The 26061-nt window shown below is 41.9% G+C and overlaps 1 protein-coding gene across 1 annotated transcript in view; it reads left to right on the top strand.

Moving 5' to 3' along the window:
* Positions 1-26061, top strand: part of LOC135461529 (uncharacterized) — a 37534-nt gene that overhangs the window by 9992 nt on the left and 1481 nt on the right. The window contains exons 2-3 of the mRNA XM_064738667.1: positions 10454-10694; positions 25464-25622. Of these exons, the coding sequence (XP_064594737.1) occupies positions 10454-10694; positions 25464-25622 (400 nt within the window). The remainder of the gene's footprint in view (positions 1-10453; positions 10695-25463; positions 25623-26061) is intronic.

Here is a 26061-nt window from a genome sequence, read left to right as displayed (position 1 = left end):
CCTTCATAAGAATACTGTCAGACAGAGACAAAAGAGATGAGATTCCGGGTATATTTATATCCTTCATCAGAATACCGTCAGACTGAGACAAAAGAGATGAGAATCCGGGTATATATCCTTCATCAGAATACTGTCAGACTGAGACAAAAGAGATGAGAATCCGGATATATTTATATCCTTCATCAGAATACTGTCAGACTGAGACAAAAGAGATGAGAATCCGGGTATATTTATATCCTTCATCAGAATACTGTCAGAGAAAATAAAAGAGATAAGAATCCGGATATATTGATATCCTTCATCAGAATACTATCAGACTGAGACAAAAGAGATAAGAATCCGGATATATTGATATCCTTCATCAGAATACTGTCAGACTGAGACAAAAGAGATGAGAATCCGAGTGTATTTATATCCTTCATCAGAATACCATCAGACTGAGACAAAAGAGATGAGAATCCGGGTATATATCCTTCATCAGAATACTATCAGACTGAGACAAAAGAGATGAGAATCCGGGTATATTTATATCCTTCATCAGAATACTGTCAGACTGAGACAATAGAGATGAGAATCTGGGTATATATCCTTCATAAGAATACTGTCAGACTGAGGCAAAAGAGATGAGATTCCGGGTATATTTATATCCTTCATCAGAATACCGTCAGACTGAGACAAAAGAGATGAGAATCCGGGTATATATCCTTCATCAGAATACTGTCAGACTGAGACAAAAGAGATGAGAATCCGGATATATTTATATCCTTCATCAGAATACTGTCAGACTGAGACAAAAAAGATGAGATTCCGGGTATATTTATATCCTTCATCAGAATACTGTCAGACTGAGACAAAAAAGATGAGATTCCGGGTATATTTATATCCTTCATCAGAATACGGTCAGACTGAGACAAAAGAGATGAGAATCCGGGTATATTTATATCCTTCATCAGAATACTGTCAGACTGAGACAAAAGAGATGAGAATCCGTGTATATTTATATCCTTCATCAGTATATTGTTAAACTGAGACAAAAGAGATGAGAATCCGAGTGTATTTATATCCTTCATCAGTATACTGTTAAACTGAGAAAGAAGAGATAAGAATCCGGGTGTAATTCCGTCCTTTATCAGTATGCTGTCATGCTGAGACAAAAAGGATGAGGATCGGACTGTGCTTCATGCATTCATAAGACATCAGACGTGTCATCACTGCATATTGTTTGTGGACATCAGACGTGTCATCACGCTACCTTGTTTGTAGACATCAGTCGTGCCATTAGTGTAAACTGTATGTGGACATCAGACGTATCATTAGTGCACATTGTTTGTGGACAGCAGACGTGTCATCACTCTACGTTGTGCTCTCCATGTTCTTTACGTTTGTAGAACAAGACAAGTCTGTGTAAACATTGATGGTACATCTATATCTTGAGGCCATAATCACTGACGAAATATTTACATGGACTTTTAACCTCTGCTACGGATAGACAGACAGACAGCACTCACTCACTCACTTTACAGTACATCCAGACAATATATAGACATACATACAGACAGATAGACAGACAGACAGCACTCACTCACTCACCTTACAGTACATGCAGACAATATATATACAGACAGTCATATAGACATACATACATACATACATACATATATACATACATACATACATACATACATACATACATACATACATACATACATACATACATACATACGTACGTACATACATACAGACAGACAGACAGACAGACAGATGAACAGACAGACAGACATTATCCAAACGATATTTTCTACAGTGGACAACAGCAGTGTGGATCCCCACGATATTTTGTATAGTACACAACACCAATGTGTATCCCTACGATACTTTCTACACCAGTGTGTATCCCCACGATACTTTCTTCGGTAGACAACACCAGTAGTGTATCCCCACAATACTTTCTACAGTAGACAATATCAGTGTGTATTCCCACGATACCTTCTACAGTAGACAACACCAGTGTTTATCCCCACGATACCTTCTACAGTAGATAACACCAGTGTGTATCCCCACGATACCTTCTACAGTAGACAACACCAGTGTGTATCCCCACGATATTTTCTACAGTAGACAACACCAGTGTGTAACTTCCTTGTACACAAAACTCTGCGGCCGCCCGCCAATTGTCTCGATCTGTGAAGGAAGGGACCAACCCATTTCCATGGCCTGCTGAATAAACAGACTGTCGGCACTGGGGAAGTCATAATGGTTTTCTAGTGTTTCTAAGAGAGAAGGAAACCCATGTCTTATATACTTCAACCGCATATACTTTTTTTACCAATCTGTTTAAACCCTGACTATTTCCTGTGTAAAATTGCGGTTTCTGTGGATAATCCAGTTATCACAGACGAAGAAAGCACGCCAGTTTCCAAATATCTGAAGTCTACGGAGTCCTTGTATCAGTACCCAGTGGTTTAGTAGAGCCTAATTGTTGTCTGACGCTTACGGAGTCATTACCGGTACCCCACTGGTTTAATAGAGCCTTATTAGTATCTGACGTTAACAGAGCCAGCATACCGGTACCCAGTTGCTATGTAAAGCCCTAATTGTTATCTGACGTTTACAGAGCCACCATACCGGTACCCAGTTGCTATGTAAAGCCCTAATTGTTATCTGACGTTAACAGAGCCAGCATACCGGTGCCCAGTTGCTATGTAAAGCCCTAATTGTTATCTGACGTTTACAGAGCCACCATACTGGTACCCACTGGTTTTGTAGAGCCCTAATTGTTTGTCTGACGCTTACGGAGTCATTACGAGAACTCACAAAGATGTCGTACATGTACGATAATCGCACTTAAAAAACCCAGTTGTGGATTGAGTGGATTGGCTGATAACACGGAAGAAGCCGAGGTATAAACACGGAAATGTAAAATTTTTCAAGGTGGTAAACGCTTCACATTTTGGTGGGGATGCTTCTTTCTTCATTATTAAGAATTCATTATTAACTGTGTCTTACTTATCTTTCGAAAATGTAGAAACTGTGCATGTCTGAGAAAGAGATAGAGCGGGCGGAGGGGAGGGAGCAAACCATTATAGCCATTGAGATAGAAGGGGCGAAGGGGAAGGAGCAAACCATTATAGCGATTGAGATAGAGCGGGCGGAGGGGAGGGAGCAAACCATTATAGCCACTGAGATAGAGCGGGCGGAGCTAAGGGAGCAAACCATTATAGCTATTGAGATAGAGCGGGCGGAGGGGAGGGAGCAAACCATTATAACGATTGAGATAGAGCGGGCGGAGCGAAGGGAGCAAACCATTATAGCTATTGAGATAGAGTGGGCGGAAGGGAGGGAGCAAACCATTATAACGATTGAGATAGAGAGGGCGGAAGGGAGGGAGCAAACCATTATAGCGATTGAGATAGAGCGGGCGGAAAGGAGGGAGCAAAACATTATAGCGATTAAGATAGAGCGGGCGGAGAGAAAGGAACAAACCATTATAGCAATTGAGATATAGCTGGCGGAGGGGAGGGAGCAAACCATTATAGCGAATGAGATAGACCGGGCGGAAGGGAGGGTGCAAACCATTATAGCGATTGGGATAGAGCGGGTGGAAAGGAGCGAGCAAACCATTATAGCGATTGAGATAAAGAGGGCGGAGGGAAGGGAGCAAACCATTATAGCGATTGAGATAGAGCGGGTGGAGGGGAGGGAGCAAACCATTATAGCGATTGAGACAGAGCGGGTGAAGCGAAGGGAGCAGACCATTATAGCGATTAAGATAGAGCGGGCGGAAGGGAGGGAGCAAACCATTATAGCGATTGAGATAGAGCGGGCGGAGCGAAAGGAGCAGACCATTATAGCGATTAAGGTAGAGCGGGCGGAGCGAAGGGAGCAAACCATTATAGCGATTGAGATAGAGCGGGCGGAGCGAAGGGAACAACCCATTATAGCGATTGAGATAGAGCGGGCGGAGGGGAGGGAGCAAACCATTATAGCGATTGAGATAGAGCTGGCGGAGCGAAGGGAACAAACCATTATAGCCATTGAGATAGAGCTGGCGGAGCGAAGGGAGCAAACCATTATAGCCATTGAGATAGAGCGGGCGGAGCGAAGGGAACAAACCATTATAGCGATTGAGATAGAGTGCGCGGAGGGGAGGGAGCAAAACATTATAGCGATTGAGATAGTGCGGGCGGAAAGGAGCGAGCAAACCATTATAGCGATTAAGATAGAGCGGGCGGAGGGGAAGGAGCAAACCATTATAGCGATTAAGATAGAGCGGGTGGAGGGGAGGGAGCAGACCATTATAGCGATTGAGATAGGGCGGGCCAAGCGAAGGGAGCAAACCATTATAGCGATTAAGATAGAGCGGGCGGAAGGGAGGGAGCAAACCATTATAGCGATTGAGGTACAACGGGCGGAAGGGAGGGAGCAAACCATTATAGCGATTAAGACAAATCGGGCGGAGGGGAGGGAGCAAAATCATTATAGCGATTAAGATAGAGCGGGCGGAGGGGAGGGTGCAAACCATTAGAGCCATTGAGATAGAGCGGGCGGAGCGAAGGGAGCAAACCATTATAGCCATTGAGATGGAGCGCCCCGAGGGGAGGGAGCAAACCATTATAGCGATTGAGATGGAGCGGGCGGAGGGGAGGGAGCAAACCATTATAGCGATTAAGATAGAGCGGTCGGAGTGAAGGGAGCAAACCATTATAGCGATTGAGATAGTGCGGGCGGAAGGGAGCTAGCAAACCATTATAACGTTTGAGGTACAACAAACCATTATAGCGATTGAGATAGAGCGGGCGGAGCGAAGGGAGCAGACCATTATAGCCATTGAGATAGAGCGCGCGGATGGGGGGGGAGCAAACCATTATAGCGATTGAGATAGAGCGGGCGGAGCGAAAGGAGCAGACCATTATAGCGATTAAGGTAGAGCGGGCGGAGTGAAGGGAGCAAACCATTATAGCGATTGAGATAGAGCGGGCGGAGGGGAGGGAGCAAACCATTATAGCGATTGAGATAGAGCGGGCGGAGGGGAGGGAGCAAACCATTATAGCGATTGAGATAGAGCGGGCGGAGCGAAGGGAACAACCCATTATAGCGATTGAGATAGAGCGGGCGGAGGGGAGGGAGCAAACCATTATAGCGATTGAGATAGAGCGGGCGGAGCGAAGGGAACAAACCATTATAGCCATTGAGATAGAGCTGGCGGAGCTAAGGGAGCAAACCATTATAGCTATTGAGATAGAGTGGGCGGAGGGGAGGGAGCAAACCATTATAACGATTGAGATAGAGCGCGCGGATGGGGGGGAGCAAACCATTATAGCGATTGAGATAGATATGCATACAGTATATGTATGTTTTCTCTTTGGCAGAGCTGATGGGAATATACATGTGTAAAGGTGTGTAAAAAGTTGTAGAGGTTTACGTTGTATGAAAATGATCTGATCAAATTTCTTTCTATCCCCGATATGTCAAATGAGGGTCACCACAATGAAAACACTTGTACTTGTCTCCCTGACCAGCTTTAGTGTAACAGTGTCAACTGACAGCTGATATATCTATCCCCGATGACTTCTTGGCCTGGTCGATTCTGGTATCAAAATGTATTGCACAGTATCAAGCCTGATATCTGATGTATGACCATAGAGAAGACTCAGTGTAAAATAAATGGGCCAGACGGTCAAACACAGATATCACAGATACCTAGACTGTCACACAGGAATGGCCAAATCACGAATTCCTAGACTGCCACAAGAATGACCAGAGACCGGACACACAGAAATAAAGAAATCGCGGGTATCTACACTGCCACACAGGAATGGCCAAATCACAGATACCTAGACTGCCACACAAGAATGACTAGAGTTCGGATATTTACACTGCCACACAGGAATGGCCAAATCACAGATACCTAGACTGCCACAAGAATGACCAGAGTTCGGATATTTACACTGCCACACAGGAATGGCCAAATCACGGATACCTAGACTGCCACAAGAATGACCAGAGTTCGGATATTTACACTGCCACACAGGAATGGCCAAATCACGGATACCTAGACTGCCACAAGAATGACCAGAGTTCGGATATTTACACTGCCACACAGGAATGGCCAAATCACGGATACCTAGACGGCCACACAAGAATGGCCAAATCATGGATACCTAGACTGCCACACAAGAATGACTAGAGTTCGGATATTTACACTGCCACACAGGAATGGCCAAAGCACGGATACCTAGACTGCCACACAAGAATGACTAGAGTTCGGATATTTACACTGCCACACAGGAATGGCCAAATCACGGATACCTAGACGGCCACACAAGAATGGCCAAATCATGGATACCTAGACTGCCACACAAGAATGACTAGAGTTCGGATATTTACACTGCCACACAGGAATGGCCAAAGCACGGATACCTAGACTGCCACACAAGAATGACTAGAGTTCGGATATTTACACTGCCACACAGGAATGGCCAAATCACGGATACCTAGACTGCCACACTAGAATGACCAAATCACGGATACATAGACTGCCACATACTTAAATTTCCACACAGAAATTACAGTATTAGCAATAACTAGAAATTGACCAATTCACGGATACCTTTATTTGAACATAGAAATGAACAAATTACTGATACCTAAATAGCCACACATAAATGACCAAATCAGCGATACATGTCCTTAAATTTCCACACAGAAATTACAGTATTAGCAATAACTAGAAATTGACCAATTCACGGATACCTTTATTTGAACATAGAAACGAACAAATTACTGATACCTAAATAGCCACACATAAATGACCAAATCGGCGATACATGTCCTTAGATTGCCATACAGAAATGACCAATCACGCTGGGATACTTAGGCTGGCACAAAGAAATAACAAGATCATTTAACCTAAACTTGCATACAGAAAGGAACAAATCTCTTACACCTAGATGTAAGCTGTCCCACAGAAATGATCAGATCGCTTATCCTAAACTTGCATACAAAAAGGAACAAATCACTTACACCTACAAGTAAGCTGCCCCACAGAAATGATCAGATCGCTTGACCTAAACTTGCATACAGGAAGGAACAAATCTCTTACACCTACAAGTAACCAGCCCCACAGAAATGACAGTAGCACAAATATACCTCTCGAATTTTCTCAGTAATGAGACTTTTCAGCTGCCCATGAAACTGGCCTTGATTTGTGGGTTGGATTTGTGCACAATCACTGGATGTTGTCTTCCGAGAAATACACTTGGTTTTAAGAAAGATGGAGCTGGGCGGTGTGCCTGTAATTTTGACTTTCTCCGGTCCCGACTGACTATAACAGCCCACATGTTTCTTTCCGTTCAGCGTTAAGCGGTCCGGGGTCATAATTAGGCCCACATGTCTCAAATATCTGTGTGGAAAGTAAATTATTTTTCGTGACTCCGAAATGCCAAAATTTGACAGCGCATCGTAGTGAGCTTGTGGTTCCATGGTTGCCCCAGAATTTCACAGTGAAGGGTCAGCATGGACTCAGTCAGGCCTGTAAAGTTCATCGCAGTGAGCTTTGACAAACAAACAATCTATAGATGCGATGTTGACATTGTCCACTTGGCTGGCCATGCACTTGCTCCTCGTGGATTACATATACACGAGTTTAATTATTTCAACTATTTCAACGCGCTCTCCCTTGTTTGTACTCAGTGTGAGGAGACTTGTCAACTACCATAGATTGTATGGTATGTCCACATGCTATCTGGTTGTATTCAGTGTAAGGAGACTTGTCAACTACCGTAGATTGTATGGTATGTCGACATGTTATCTGGTTATATTCAGTGTGAGGAGACTTGTCAACTACCGTGGATTGTATGGTATGTCGACATGTTATCTGGTTGTATTCAGTGTGAGGGGACTTGTCAACTACCGTGGATTGTATGGTATGTCGACATGTTATCCTGTTGTATTCAGTGTGAGGGGACTTGTCAACTACCGTAGATTGTATGGTATGTCGACATGTTATCTGGTAGTATTCAGTGTGAGGAGACTTGTCAAATACCGTAGATTGTATGGTATGTCGACATGTTATCTGGTTGTATTCAGTGTGAGGAGACTTGTCAACTACCGTAGATTGTATGGTATGTCGACATGTTATTTGGTTGTATTCAGTGTGAGGGGACTTGTCAACTACCGTAGATTGTATGGTAAGTCCACATGTTATCTTGTTGTATTCAGTGTGAGGAGACTTATCAACTACCTTAGATTGTATTGTATGTCGACATGTTATCTGGTTGTATTCAGTGTGAGGGGACTTGTCAACTTCCGTAGATTATATTGTATGTCCACATGTTGTCTGGTTGTATTCAGTGTGAGGAGACTTGTCAACTACCGTGGATTGTATGGTATGTCGACATGTTATCTTGTTGTATTCAGTGTTAGGGGACTTGTCAACTACCGTAGATTGTATGGTATGTCGACATGGTATCTGGTTGTATTCAGTGTTAGGGGACTTGTCAACTACCGTAGATTGTATGGTATGTCGACATGTTATCTGGTTGTATTTAGTGTAAGGAGACTTGTCGACTACCGTAGATTGTATGGTATGTCCACATGTTATCTGGTTATATTCAGTGTGAGGAGACTTGTCAACTACCGTAGATTGTATGGTATGTCCACATGTTATCTTGTTGTATTCAGTGTTAGGGGACTTGTCAACTTCCGTAGATTGTATGGTATGTCGACATGTTATCTGGTTGTATTCAGTGTTAGGAGACTTGTCAACTACCGTAGATTGTATGGTATGTCGACATGTTATCTGGTTGTATTCAGTGTTAGGGGACTTGTCAACTATCGTAGATTGTATGGTAAGTCCACATGTTATCTGGTTGTATTCAGTGTGAGGAGGCTTGTCAACTACTGTGGATTGTATGGTATGTCGACATGTTATCTGGTTGTATTTAGTGTTAGGAGACTTGTCAAATACCGTAGGTTGTATGGTATGTCGACATGTTATCTGGTTGTATTCAGTGTGAGGAGACTTGTCAAATACCGTAGATTGTATGGTATGTCGACATGTTATCTGGTTGTATTCAGTGTGGGGAGACTTGTCAACTACCTTAGATTGTATTGTATGTCGACATGTTATCTGGTTGTATTCAGTGTGAGGAGACTTGTCAACTACCGTAGATTGTATGGTATGTCGACATGTTATCTGGTTGTATTCAGTGTAAGGAGACTTGTCAACTACCGTAGATTGTATGGTATGTCGACATGTTATCTGGTTGTATTCAGTGTGAGGAGACTTGTCAACTTCCGTAGATTGTATTGTATGTCGACATGTTATCTGGTTGTATTCAGTGTGAAGAGACTTGTCAACTACCGTAGATTGTATGGTATGTCGATATGTTATCTGGTTGTATTCAGTGTGAGGAGACTTGTCAACTACCGTAGATTATATTGTATGTCGACATGTTATCTGGTTGTATTTAGTGTAAGGAGACTTGTCAAATACCGTAGATTGTATGGTATGTCGACATGTTATCTGGTTGTATTCAGTGTGAAGAGACTTGTCAACTACCGTAGATTGTATGGTATGTCGACATGTTATCTGGTTGTATTCAGTGTGAGGAGACTTGTCAACTACCGTAGATTGTATGGTATGTCGACATGTTTTCTGGTTGTATTCAGTGTGAGGGGACTTGTCAACTACCGTAGATTGTATGGTATGTCGACATGTTATCTGGTTGTATTCAGTGTGAGGAGAATTGTCAGCCACCGTAGGTTGTATGGTATGTCGACATGTTATCTGGTAGTATTCAGTGTGAGGAGAATTGTCAGCTACCGTAGATTGTATGGTATGTCGACATGTTATCTGGTTGTATTCAGTGTGAGGAGAATTGTCAACTACCGTAGATTGTATGGTATGTCGACATGTTATCTGGTTGTATTCAGTGTGAGGAGAATTGTCAGCTACCGTAGATTGTAGTATTATGGGATTTCTCACTTATTTGACGGCAGTTTATAGGCACCAGGCCAACCAGCTCTGTAATCCCATAATACGTGTCGACACATACTCTGTGATCCCATAACATATGGCGACACATACTCTGTGATCCTGTAACACGAGACGACATATAATCTGTGTTCCCGTAATATCTGATCACGTAACACATAATGACACATACTCTGTGGTCACGTAACACATGAGAACCCATATTCTGTGATCCCTCAACACATGACGACACGTAATCTGTGATCCAGTAACACGGTACGACGCATAGTCTCTGATCTCGTAACAAGTGACCACACATAATTTGTGATCCCGTAACACATAACGACACATAATCTGTCATCCACAAACTCACGTGTAAAACCATATAGGAATCATCTCGCCCAGTAAATATTATCTTTTAAATGTATTGTTTCAAGTAGTTGTTAACATGGTATATTCTTTGTTGTACTTTTCTAGACTTGCAACTACAGAATAGCGGTAACAGGGGGTTGGAAGCTAGACACAAATCACAGAACAAGCCAGTGTTCATGCTATCACCGGGCGCCATAACAGAGTATGATTTCGCTAAGGATGACGTCACGTCCCCGGCCACGTCATTCCTCAGACGGCGTTATGACGTCATCGACTTGGGGGATCCCATGTATTTCCAGGGCTGGGCTGACGTTCAGGGTCAGGGGGCTGCCAATGATTACTGCCGGTAGGTAATGTGTCAACCATTCCCCATTCTTTCCACCAAATGTTGTCCAAAATATTCTCCCCTGTCCAGTCTCTACATGTATACTTTGTACAGTTTAAACGTATAAGAAACAGGCCTGTGCCTAGTGTCAGTCAATTGTTTTCTTTCTTTCTTTATTTGATTGGTGTTTTACGGTGTTTTACACAAGAATATTTCAGTTATACGACGGCGGCCAGCACTATGGTGGGTGAAAACCGGGCAAAGCCCGGGGGAAATCCACGACCATCCGCAGGTTGCTAACCAACTGAGCAATGGAGGCCCATTCTTTTCTTTATTTTCGCCATAAACTGGCTTTCTAATTTGTAATTTGCCTAATTTCACTTAAGCCTTAGTGCTAAGGGGTGTGTAGTTTGCTATTATTATTATTATGATTTACATAAACAGTTAAAATGAAACCTTAAAACGAGGTAAACTGACAACGCCTAAGGCGCTTGTCACCGGTTACGTTTGACCATTTGCCAGCTATCACTTTGTTGTCGATCCTCTGGTTTTGCTCTCATTGCGGCAGGGTTTTTTGATGTTGTACTTTAAGAAACTGCAACATTGAACATAACTGGTTAATGAACAACATTTTTTAAAACTGCTGACAGTCCTGCTAAGTGTTTCACAGGAGATGAACTTCATGTAGGCCTACTGAACTCCGTGTAGACCTTCTAAATATTGCACAGGGGATGATCTCCGTGTTTACCTGCTAAGAATTTTACAGGGGATGAACTCCGTGTTGACCTGCTCAGTATTACACAAGAGATAAACTCCGTGTTGACCTGCTCAGTATTACACAAGAGATGAACTCCGTGTTGACCTGCTCAGTATTACACAAGAGATGAACTCCGTGTAAATCTGCTAAGAATGACACAAGGACGAACTGCGTGTAAACCTACTAATTATCACACATGAGATGAACTTTATGTGGGCCTACAAAGTATTACACAGGGGATAAACTCCCAGTAGTCTTGGGAAGTATTACGCAGGAGATCAATTTCATGTAGGCCTTCTGAACTTCGTGCAGACTTATACTGAGTATTACACAGGAGATGAACTTCATGCAGGCCTACTCAACTCCATGCAGACTTACTGAGTATTACACAGGAGATGAACTTCATGTAGGCCTACTCAACTCCATGCAGACTTACTGAGTATTACACAGGAGATGAACTTCATGTAGGCCTACTCAACTCCGTGTAAACTAATACTGAGTATTACACAGGAGATGAACTTCATGTAGGCCTACTCAACTCCATGCAGACTTACTGAGTATTACACAGGAGATGAACTTCATGTAGGCCTACTAAACTCTGTGAAGACTTATACTGAGTATTACACAGGAAATGAACTTCTTTTAGGCCTTCTGAACTCCGTGTAGACTTATACTGAGTATTACACAGGAAATGAACTTCATGTAGGCCTACTGAACTCCGTGTAGACTTATACTGAGTATTACACAGGAAATGAACTTCTTGTAGGCCTTCTGAACTCCGTGTAGACTTATACTGACTATTACACAGGAAATGAACTTCTTGTAGGCCTTCTGAACTCCGTGTAGACTTATACTGAGTATTACACAGGAAATAAACTTCATGTAGGCCTACTGAACTCCGTGCAGACTCACTGAGTATTACACAGGAAATAAACTTCATGTAGGCCTACTGAACTCCGTGTAGATTTATACTAAGTATTACACAGGAAATGAATTTCATGTAGGCCTACTGAACTATGTGTAGACTTATGCTGAGTATTACACAAGAAATAAACTTCATGTAGGCCTACTGAACTCCGTGTAGACTTACTAAGTATTACACAGCAGATAAACTTCATGTAGGCCTACTGAACTCCGTGCAGACTTATACTGAGTATTACACAGAAAATGAACTTCATGTAGGCCTACTCACATCCGTGCAGACTTACTCAGTATTACACACGAAATGAAATTCATGTAGGCCTACTGAACTCCGTGCAGACTTATACTGAGTATTACACAGGAGATGAACTTCATGTAGGCCTACTCAACCCCATGCAGACTTACTGAGTATTACACAGAAGATGAACTTCATGTAGGCCTACTAAACTCTGTGAAGACTTATACTGAGTATTACAAAGGAAATGAACTTCTTGTAGGCCTACTGAACTCCGTGTAGACTTACATCGAGTATTACACAGGAAATGAACTTCATGTAGGCCTTCTAAACTCCGTGCAGACTTATACTGAGTAGTACACAGGAAATGAACTTCATGTAGGCCTACTGAAGTCCGTGTAGACTTACTAAGTATTACACAGGAGATGAACTTCATGTAGGCCTACTGAACTCCGTGTAGACTTATACTGCGTATTACATGGAAAGTGAACTTTATGTAGGCCTACTCAACTCCATGCAGACTTATACTGAGTATTACACAGGAAATGAACTTCTTGTAGGCCTACTGAACTCCGTGTAGACTCACTGAGTATTACACAGGAGATGAACTTCATGTAGGCCTACTCAACTCCGTGTAAACTAATACTGAGTATTACACAGGAGATGAACTTTATGTAGGCCTACTGAACTCCGTGTAGACTTATACTAAGTTATACATATTAGATGAACTTCTTGTAGGGCTACTGAACTCCGTGCAGACTCACTGAGTATTACACAGGAAATAAACTTCATGTAGGCCTACTGAACTCCGTGTAGATTTATACTAAGTATTACACAGGAAATGAATTTCATGTAGGCCTACTGAACTATGTGTAGACTTATGCTGAGTATTACACAAGAAATAAACTTCATGTAGGCCTACTGAACTCCGTGTAGACTTACTAAGTATTACACAGCAGATAAACTTCATGTAGGCCTACTGAACTCCGTGCAGACTTATACTAAGTATTACACAGAAAATGAACTTCATGTTGGCCTACTCACATCCGTGCAGACTTACTCAGTATTACACACGAAATGAAATTCATGTAGGCCTACTGAACTCCGTGCAGACTTATACTGAGTATTACACAGGAGATGAACTTCATGTAGGCCTACTCAACCCCATGCAGACTTACTGAGTATTACACAGGAGATGAACTTCATGTAGGCCTACTAAACTCTGTGAAGACTTATACTGAGTATTACAAAGGAAATGAACTTCTTGTAGGCCTACTGAACTCCGTGCAGACTTACTGAGTATTACACAGGAAATGAACTTCATGTAGGCCTACTGAACTCCGTGTAGACTTACTGAGTATTACACAGGAAATGAACTTCATGTAGGCGTACTGAACTCCGTGCAGGCTTATACTGAGTATTACACAGGAAATGAACTTCATGTAGGCCTACTGAACTCCGTGTAGATTTATACTAAGTTATACATATTAGATGAACTTCATGCAGGCCTACTCAACTCCGTGTAGATTTATACTGAGTATTACACAGGAAATGAATTTCATGTAGGCCTACTGAACTATGTGTAGACTTATGCTGAGTATTACACAAGAAATAAACTTCATGTAGGCCTACTGAACTCCGTGTAGACTTACATCGAGTATTACACAGGAAATGAACTTCATGTAGGCCTTCTAAACTCCGTGCAGACTTATACTGAGTAGTACACAGGAAATGAACTTCATGTAGGCCTACTGAAGTCCGTGTAGACTTACTAAGTATTACACAGGAGATGAACTTCATGTAGGCCTACTGAACTCCGTGTAGACTTATACTGCGTATTACATGGAAAGTGAACTTTATGTAGGCCTACTCAACTCCATGCAGACTTATACTGAGTATTACACAGGAAATGAACTTCTTGTAGGCCTACTGAACTCCGTGTAGACTCACTGAGTATTACACAGGAGATGAACTTCATGTAGGCCTACTCAACTCCGTGTAAACTAATACTGAGTATTACACAGGAGATGAACTTTATGTAGGCCTACTGAACTCCGTGTAGACTTATACTAAGTTATACATATTAGATGAACTTCTTGTAGGGCTACTGAACTCCGTGTAGACTTATACTAAGTTATACATATTAAATGAACTTCATGCAGGCCTACTGAACTCCGTGTAGATTTATACTGCGTATTACAGGGAAAGTGAACTTCATGTAGGCCTACTGAAATCCATGTAGACTTATACTGAGTATTACACAGAAAATGAACTTCTTGTAGGCCTACTGAACTCCGTGTAGACTTATACTGTGTATAACAGGGGAAATGAACTTCATGTAGTCCTGCTCAACTCCGTGTAGATTTATACTGAGTATTACACAGGAAATGAACTTCATGAAGGCCTACTGAACTATGTGCAGACTTATGCTGGGTATTACACAGGAAATGAACTTCATGTAGGCCTACTCAACTCCGTGTAGACTTATACTGAGTATTACACAGGAGATGAACTTCATGTAGGCCTACTGAACTCCATGTAGACTAATACTGAGTATTACACAGGAGATGAACTACATGTAGGCCTACTGAACTCCGTGTAGACTTATACTGAGTATTACACAGGAGATGAACTTCATGTAGGCCTACTGAACTCCGTGTAGACTTATACTAAGTTATACATATTAGATGAACTTCTTGTAGGCCTACTGAACTCCGTGTAGACTTATACTAAGTTATACATATTAGATGAACTTCATGCAGGCCTACTGAACTCCGTGTAGATTTATACTGTGTATAACAGGGGAAATGAACTTCATGTAGGCCTACTGAACTCCGTGTAGACTTATACTGAGTATTACACAGGAAATAAACTTCATGTAGGCCTACTGAACTCCGTGTAGACTTACTGAGTATTGCACTGGAAATGAACTTCATGTAGGCGTGCAGAACTCCGTGTAGACTTATACTGAGTATTACACAGGAAATGAACTTCATGTAGGCCTACTGAACTCCGTGCAGACTTACTGAGTATTACAGGGGAAATGAACTTCATGTAGGTCTACTGATCTCTGTGTAGACTTATACTGAGTATTACGCAGGAAATGAACTTCATGTAGACCTAATGAACTATGTGTAGACTTATTCCGAGTATTACAAAGGAAATGAACTTCATGTAGGCCTACTGAACTCCGTGCAGGCTTATACTGAGTATTACACAGGAAATGAACTTCATGTAGGCCTACTGAATTCCGTGTAGACTTATACTAAGTTATACATATTAGAAGAACTTCATGTAGGCCTACTGAACTCCGTGTAGATTTATACTGAGTATTACAGGGGAAATAAACTTCATGTAGGCCTACTGAAATCCATGTAGACTTATACTGAGTATTACACAGGAAATGAACTTCATGTAGGCCTACTGAACTCCGTGTAGACTTATACTGTGTATAACAGGGGAAATGAACTTCATGTAGGCCTACTGAACTCCGTGTAGACTTATACTGAGTATTACACAGGAAATAAACTTCATGTAGGCCTACTGAACTCCGTGTAGACTTACTGAGTATTGCACTGGAAATGAACTTCATGTAGGCGTGCTGAACTCCGTGTAGACTTATACTGAGTATTACACAGGAAATGAACTTCATGTAGGCCTACTGAACTCCGTGCAGACTTACTGAGTATTACAGGGGAAATGAACTTCATGTAGGTCTACTGATCTCTGTGTAGACTTATACTGAGTATTACGCAGGAAATGAACTTCATGTAGACCTAATGAACTATGTGTAGACTTATTCCGAGTATTACAAAGGAAATGAACTTCATGTAGGCCTACTGAACTCCGTGCAGGCTTATACTGAGTATTACACAGGAAATGAACTTCATGTAGGCCTACTGAATTCCGTGTAGACTTATACTAAGTTATACATATTAGAAGAACTTCATGTAGGCCTACTGAACTCCGTGTAGATTTATACTGAGTATTACAGGGGAAATAAACTTCATGTAGGCCTACTGAAATCTATGTAGACTTATACTGAGTATTACACAGGAGATGAACTTCATGTAGGCCTACTGAACTCCGTGCAGACTTATACTGAGTATTACACAGGAAATGAACTTCATGTAGGCCTACTGAACTCCGTGTAGACTTATACTGGGTATTACACAGGAGATGAACTTCATGTAGGCCTACTGATCTCCGTGTAGTCTTATACTGGGTATTACACAGGAGATGAACTTCATGTAGGCCTACTGAACTCCGTGTAGTCTTATGCTGAGTATTACACAGGAGATGAACTTCATGTAGGCCTACTGAACTCCGTGTAGACTTATACTGAGTATTACACAGGAAATGAACTTCATGTAGGCCTACTGAACTCCGTGTAGTCTTATACTGGGTATTACACAGGAGATGAACTTCATGTAGGCCTACTGATCTCCGTGTAGTCTTATACTGAGTATTACACAGGAGATGAACTTCATGTAGGCCTACTGAAATCCGTGTAGACTTACTAAGTATTACACAGCAGATAAACTTCATGTAGGCCTACTGAACTCCGTTCTGACTTATACTGAGTATTACACAGAAAATGAACTTAATGTAGGCCTTCTGAACTCCGTGTAGGCTTACTGCGTATTACAGGGAAAATGAACTTCATGTAGGCCTGCTGAAATCCGTGTAGATTTATACTGAGTATTACACAGGAAATGAATTTCATGTAGGCCTACTGAACTCCGTGTACACTTATACTGAGTATTACACAGGAAATGAATTTCATGTAGGCCTTCTGAACTCCGTGTAGGCTTACTGCCTATTACAGGGAAAATGAACTTCATGTAGGCCTACTCAACTCTGTGTAGACTTATACCGAGTATTACACAGGGAATGAACTTTGTGTAGGCCTACTGAACCCCGTGTAGACTTACTAAGTGTTACAAAGGAAATGAACTTTATGTAGGCCTACTGAACTCCGTGCAGACTTATACTGGGTATTACACAGGAGATTAACTTCATGTAGGCCTTCTGAACTCCGTGTAGACTTATACTGAGTATTACACAGGAAATGAACTTCATGTAGGCCTACTGATCTCCGTGTAGACTTATACTGAGTATTACACAGGAAATGAACTTCATGTAGGCCTACTGATCTCCGTGTAGACTTATACTGAGTATTACACAGGAAATGAACTTCATGTAGGCCTTCTGAACTCCGTGTAGACTTATACTGAGTATTACACAGGAAATGAACTTCATGTAGGCCTACTGATCTCCGTGTAGACTTATACTGAGTATTACACAGGAAATGAACTTCATGTAGGCCTTCTGAACTCCGTGTAGACTTATACTGAGTATTGCACAGGAAATGAACTTCATGTAGGCCTACTGATCTCCGTGTAGACTTACTGAGTATTACACAGGAAATGAACTTCATGTAGTCCTGCTTAACTCCGTGTAGATTTATACTGAGTATTACACAGGAAATGAACTTCATGTAGGCCTACTGATCTCCGTGTAGATTTATACTGAGTATTACACAGGAAATGAACTTCATGTAGGCCTACTGATCTCCGTGTAGACTTATACTGAGTATTACACAGGAGATGAACTTCATGTAGGCCTACTGATCTCCGTGTAGTCTTATACTGAGTATTACACAGGAGATGAACTTCATGTAGGCCTACTGATCTCCGTGTAGTCTTATACTGAGTATTGCACAGGAGATGAACTTCATGTAGGCCTACTGAACTCCGTGTAGACTTATACTGAGTATTACACAGGAAATGAACTTCATGTAGGCCTACTGATCTCCGTGTAGTCTTATACTGAGTATTACACAGGAAATGAACTTCATGTAGGCCTACTGATCTCCGTGTAGTCTTATACTGAGTATTACACAGGAGATGAACTTCATGTAGGCCTACTGAACTCCGTGTAGACTTATACTGAGTATTACACAGGAAATGAACTTCATGTAGTCCTGCTCAACTCCGTGTAGATTTATACTGAGTATTACACAGGAAATGAACTGCATGTAGGCCTACTGATCTCCGTGTAGACTTACTGAATATTACACAGGAAATGAACTTCATGTAGGCGTACTCAACTCCGTGTAGATTTATACTGAGTATTACACAGGAAATGAACTTCATGTAGGCCTACTGAACTCCGTGTAGACTTATACTGAGTATTACACAGGAAATGAACTTCATGTAGGCCTTCTGAACTCCGTGTAGACTTATACTGAGTATTACACAGGAAATGAACTTCATGTAGGCCTACTGATCTCCGTGTAGACTTATACTGAGTATTACACAGGAAATGAACTTCATGTAGGCCTTCTGAACTCCGTGTAGACTTATACTGAGTATTGCACAGGAAATGAACTTCATGTAGGCCTACTGATCTCCGTGTAGACTTACTGAGTATTACACAGGAAATGAACTTCATGTAGTCCTGCTTAACTCCGTGTAGATTTATACTGAGTATTACACAGGAAATGAACTTCATGTAGGCCTACTGATCTCCGTGTAGATTTATACTGAGTATTACACAGGAAATGAACTTCATGTAGGCCTACTGATCTCCGTGTAGACTTATACTGAGTATTACACAGGAGATGAACTTCATGTAGGCCTACTGATCTCCGTGTAGTCTTATACTGAGTATTACACAGGAGATGAACTTCATGTAGGCCTACTGATCTCCGTGTAGTCTTATACTGAGTATTGCACAGGAGATGAACTTCATGTAGGCCTACTGAACTCCGTGTAGACTTATACTGAGTATTACACAGGAAATGAACTTCATGTAGGCCTACTGATCTCCGTGTAGTCTTATACTGAGTATTACACAGGAAATGAACTTCATGTAGGCCTACTGATCTCCGTGTAGTCTTATACTGAGTATTACACAGGAGATGAACTTCATGTAGGCCTACTGAACTCCGTGTAGACTTATACTGAGTATTACACAGGAAATGAACTTCATGTAGTCCTGCTCAACTCCGTGTAGATTTATACTGAGTATTACACAGGAAATGAACTGCATGTAGGCCTACTGATCTCCGTGTAGACTTACTGAATATTACACAGGAAATGAACCTCATGTAGGCGTACTCAACTCCGTGTAGATTTATACTGAGTATTACACAGGAAATGAACTTCATGTAGGCCTACTGAACTCCGTGTAGACTTATACTGAGTATTACACAGGAAATGAACTTCATGTAGGCCTACTGATCTCCGTGTAGACTTACTGAGTATTACACAGGAAATGAACTTCATGCAGGCCTACTGAACTCCGTGTAGACTTATAGAGTATTACACAGGAAATGAACTTCATGTAGTCCTGCTCAACTCCGTGTAGATTTATACTGAGTATTACACAGGAAATGAACTGCATGTAGGCCTACTGATCTCCGTGTAGACTTACTGAATATTACACAGGAAATGAACTTCATGTAGGCGTACTCAACTCCGTGTAGATTTATACTGAGTATTACACAGGAAATGAACTTCATGTAGGCCTACTGAACTCCGTGTAGACTTATACTGAGTATTACACAGGAAATGAACTTCATGTAGGCCTACTGATCTCCGTGTAGACTTACTGAGTATTACACAGGAAATGAACTTCATGCAGGCCTACTGAACTCCGTGTAGACTTATAGAGTATTACACAGGAAATGAACTTCATGTAGACCTAATGAACTATGTGTAGACTTTGTCTGAGTATTACACATTAAATGAACTTCTTGTAGGCCTATTGAACTCCGTGCAGACTTATACTGAGCATTACACAGGAAGTGAACTTCATGTAGGCCTACTGAATTCCGTGCAGACTTATACTAAGTTATACGTATTAGATGAACTTCATGTAGGCCTACTGATCTCCGTGTAGACTTATACTAAGTTATACATATTAGATGAACTTCATGTAGGCCTACTGAACCCCGTGTAGACTTATACTGAGTATTGCAGGGGAAATGAACTTCATGTAGGCCTACTGAAATCGGTGTAGACTTATACTGAGTATTACACAGGAAATGAACTTCATGTAGGCCTTCTGATCTCCGTGTAGACCTATACTAAGTTATACATATTATATGAACTTCATGTAGGCCTACTGAATTCCGTGCAGACTTATACTAAGTTATACATATTAGATGAACTTCATGTAGGCCTACTGATCTCCGTGTAGACTTATACTGAGTATTACACAGGAAATGAACTTCATGTAGGCCTTCTAAACTCCGTGTAGACCTATACTAAGTTATACATATTATATGAACTTCATGTAGGCCTACTGAATTCCGTGCAGACTTATACTAAGTTATACATATTAGATGAACTTCATGTAGGCCTACTGATCTCCGTGTAGTCTTATACTGAGTATTACACAGAAAATAAACTTCATTAAGGCCTACTGAAATCCATGTAGACTTATACTGACTATTACACAGGAAATGAATTTCGTGTAGGCCTTCTGAACTCCGTGTAGACTTATACTAAGTTATACATATTAGATGAACTTTATGTAGGCCTACTGAACACCGTGTAGACCTCTACCGAGTATTACACAGGAAATGAACTTCATGTAGGCCTTCTTAACTCCGTGCAGACTTATACTGAGTATTACACAGGAAATGAACTTCATGTAGGCCTACTGAACTCCGTGTAGACTTATACTAAGTTATACATATTAGATGAACTTCATGTAGGCCTACTGAACTCCGTGTAGACTTATACTGAGTATTTCAGGGGAAATGAACTTTATGTAGGACATTCCTCCTGCGTGTCTATTAGACTGTTTACATCTGTGACGTTCATGCTGCGCCTCTGTTCAACTAACATTGTGATATCTATGGCACTTATAGGGTCTCTTTTACAGACATTGTTTACACACGGGTCATTTATGCTGCGTGTCTATAAGACTGACATTGTTTACATCTGTGACTTTCATGCTTCGCGTCTGTTCAACTGACATTGTTTACACCTATGACTCGTGTTGCATGCCTTTTACACCGACATTGTTTACAGACGGGGCATTTATGCATGTTTCGTGTCTGTAACCCTGACATCGTTTACACACGGACATTCATGATACGTGTCTGTGACCCTGACATCGTTAACACACGGGGTACTCATGCCTCGTGTCTGTGACTCTGACATTGTTTATACCTGGGGCATTTAACATAATCGTTTACACTTGTGATGTTCATTTTCCGTGTCTGTTACACTGTTGATACTCCGTGTTCTTTACACTAAAATTGTCAACACTTGTCATGTCCATGCTGGGTATCTGTTACACTAAAATTGTCTACACTTGTCACGTCCATGCTGGGTATCTTTTACACTGAAATCGCCCACGCTTGTGACGTGCAAACTCCGTAATTTTTACACTGAAACCATCTACACTTGTGACATTCATGCTCCGTGACTGACACACTGACATTGTTCACACTTCTGGGGGCTGCTTCGAAAAGGGGACGTAATGCTACGCCGGTTGCACATGCAAAGGCGACGTATGCCGTCAGTATTGGACGTCATGGTGATTAGGCTGGCGTAACGTTACGTCCCATTTGAGAAACACCCCCCTGACGTCCATGTTGGATATCTGTTATACTGAAATCGTCCCCACTTGTGACGTTCATTTCCCCTTCTCTTACACTGAAATTGTCTCCATTTGTGACGTTCATTTTCCTTCTTCGTTACGCTGAAATCATCTACACTTGTGACGTTCATGCTCCGTGACTGTTTCACTGAAATCGTCTACACTTGTGACGTTCATGCTACATGACTGTTACACTGACACTGTTTACCCTTGTGACCTCGATGCTGGGTATCTTTTACACTGAAATCGTCTACACTTGTGACGTTCATGCTACCTGACTGTTACACTGACACTGTTTACCCTTGTGACCTCGATACTGGGTATCTGTTACACTGAAATCGTCTTCACTTGTGACGTTCATGCTACCTGACTGTTACACTGACACTGTTTACCCTTGTGACCTCGATGCTGGGTATCTGTTACACTGAAATCGTCTACACTTGTGACATTCATGCTACCTGACTGTTACACTTACACTGTTTACCCTTGTGACCTCGATGCTGGGTATCTGTTACACTGAAATCGTCTTCACTTGTGACGTTCATGCTACCTGACTGTTACACTGACACTGTTTACCCTTGTGACCTCGATGCTGGGTATCTGTTACACTGAAATCGTCTACACTTGTGACATTCATGCTACCTGACTGTTACACTGACACTGTTTACCCTTGTGACCTCGATGCTGGGTATCTGTTACACTAAAATCGTCTACACTTGTGACGTTCATGCCACCTGACTGTTACACTGACACTGTTTACCCTTGTGACCTCGATGCTGGGTATCTGTTACACTGAAATCGTCTACACTTGTGATGTACATGCTCTGTGACTTTACATTGAATTCTATTACCCTTCGATTCCTTTTTATTACATACAACGCACTGCTTGGCTCTGTGCCAAGTGCACATTATCCGAGTCGTTAGATAGCCCCCATCACGAGACAGAAGCGTTTGACTCCTGGACATGTCTATTGTCGTTGTGTGGGTGGATAGAGGTCGTTGTTTACATTGAATAAAGCAGACGACAAATATAAACAAAGAAACAAAATGGCGATTTTTTCTGTCCAAGCGAACGTTTTTTTAAAAGAGAAAAGTATCAATTTACATAAACTTTTACAATATAAACTCTCCTACATCGATTTGATGTAAAACTACCATTAGACTACCCTGACTCGAACATTATTTCTTCAGTCGTGTACACTTGTGACGTTGATGTTGGGTATCTATTACAATGAAATCAACTACACTTTTTACGTTTATGGTGGATATCTCTTACATTGACATCGTTGTCACGTGGAGGCTCCACGATGCCTATCTGTCAGAATGACATATACTATCCAAAAAAAGAAACGCATATGTGTTTTGTTTTATTTTAAAATGAAATAAATACATTTTGTCTTCATTTCATGAGCAAAATGTGTTTTAATATTGTTAATAGTCACAGTTAGCACACATTTTATTCCTCAAAACATTTCTTGGTTGAAAATGTTGAGTTTGGAGGCCGTTTTTGGAAGAAGTAAAAAATACAGCACCACACTGCATCACGTGCAGTCTTACACGCCGAACTTACGCATGGAAAGCATGCAGTGTGTGACTATAAAACCGCAACTTCGGGCCGGAAATCGGCGTCTTTCAAGTGGTGTTTTGAAACTGATTCAACATGCCACGTCTTGACACTGTCACAAGAAATATTACCATTGGAAGACTTCAAGCTGAAGAGTCCCAATCGTCCATTTCTAGGCGTCTACACGTCAGCCAGAGCACGATTTCACGGCTTGCTGCCCGCTACAACAATACTGGGACAACAAATGACCGTCGGCGTTCAGGTCGACCACGTGTCACTACAGCAGCCCAAGATCGCTACATAAGGGTCCTCCATTTGCGTGACCGTTGTGCAACAGCTGAAAGCACAGCAGCCAGCATACCGGGACTGAGGAGGATATCAGGTCAGACAGTGCGGAACAGGCTGAGGGAACATGGACTGAGAGCCAGGAGGCCCTATATTGGGATCGTGCTGCGTCCTCACCATCGCGCCAATCGCCTCCGATGGTGTAACAACGTGACTGCATGGAATATACGCAACTGGCGACGCATTTGGTTCAGTGATGAGTCCAGATTCCTATTGCAGAGACGTGATGGTAGAAACCGGGTTTACAGACGTGCTCACGAACATTATGCCCCTAACTGCGTACTCCAAGTGGACAGATTTGGTGGAGGGAGTGTGATGATGTGGGCAGCAATATCGTATACTGGTCGTACAAATCTTGTCCACGTTCAGGGAAATCTTACGGCTGTACGCTACCGAGACACCATCCTGCAGCCACACCTCTTACCTGTCATTGACGTTCAGCGGGAGTTGTTCCAGCAGGACAACGCAAGACCGCACACGGCACGTGTCACAAGGGACTTCCTCGCCGAAAACAATGTAAATGTGCTACCCTGGGCGTCCCGTTCCCCGGATCTTAACCCAATTGAGCATCTGTGGGATGAACTTGATCGACGTCTACGCCAACGTCAACCTCAACCCCAAACGCTTCAAGAGCAAGTTGCATGTTTGCAGGAGGAGTTGCAGAACATTCCCCAGGCCTCTATCCAGCGTCTCATCCAGTCCATAACAAGGCTTGTCAGAACTGTTATTCGTGCCCGTGGTGGTCACAACAGATACTGACATTCCACTCAAGTGGTAGACTCATTGTGAGTGTCTTACCTCAAGTTGATGGCCTTGTTGTCTAGATATGGACCCTTCCTTAATCTGTGTAAAAAATATTTGCAGAATAGCAATTCTTATTTAGTTACGCATAATTGAAAAGACTGCATCACCTCCGCAAAAAACAGGGTTATGCGTTTCTTTTTTTGGATAGTATATCATGGGCTCCTGGACGTCCTTGTTTCATATTTTGTTTTGGTAAAGATAATCTAACATTACCTTCGACATGAGCAAACATAAAGGAGCTTTATTGACTCTTTTGGGTTACAATCTGTTTACTTCACGCAGGTCAATACAGACGACTCGTTCATTTCATGTTATCACGACTTTGTTAGACTACTGAGCTTGAAGGGCTCACCCGCCCTTAAAACCGATTAGATACTCAAGTATATACCGTGGTTTACTCGCTGTATAAATACTACCAGCATGCCAAAGCCTTCACCATTGATTGTTTACTGACAAACCTGTCTATATTCCATCCAGTCACCAGGTTTATTCACTTGGTCAAGTGAACAAGTTCAGTCAAATTAGCACCTTCTCAAATTGCAGTGTGATTGGGAAGAAAAAGAGAAGATTTCTGTCTTGCGCATTGGCGGGCAGCTCGGGGCAAGGTCACACATTCGTGTCACAGAGAGGGGTTGACCTGGGTCATCAAAGCACGTGGTTTATGCGAGACATCGACGGGGACGGACGAGACGATTACTGCAGGTCTGTAGGTTGCTACCCATATTCTCACTGGGACACATATAAATTATCTAGACATATATTAATTTCAGGTTAAATACATGTAGGTCAGTAACACATTTGCTTCTGTGAACTATGTAGATAATAAATGTAATGATAGCTATAAATATCTGCACTGAAATATGCAGTTGGTTGCACTTACATGCTTGCTTTCGAAGGTAGAATAAAAAGGCAAACTCCGAAAACACAAGTACAAATTATCACTTTTATGTACAATCTACTTACTTTCACATGCTCCTTTCAGTACAGATTTATTTAAACAGTCAGGGTTCGCCAGCTTGATTGGATTGATTGGTGTTTTACGCCGTACTCAAGAATATTTCACTATACGACGGCGGCCTGCATTATGGTGGGAGGAAATCGGCCAGAGCCCGGGGGAAACCAGGGCCATCCGCAGATAGCT

This window comes from Liolophura sinensis, chromosome 1 (genome assembly GCF_032854445.1).
Source record: "Liolophura sinensis isolate JHLJ2023 chromosome 1, CUHK_Ljap_v2, whole genome shotgun sequence".
Lineage (NCBI taxonomy): Eukaryota > Metazoa > Mollusca > Polyplacophora > Chitonida > Chitonidae > Liolophura > Liolophura sinensis.
This window is presented reverse-complemented; position numbering and strand designations above follow the sequence as displayed.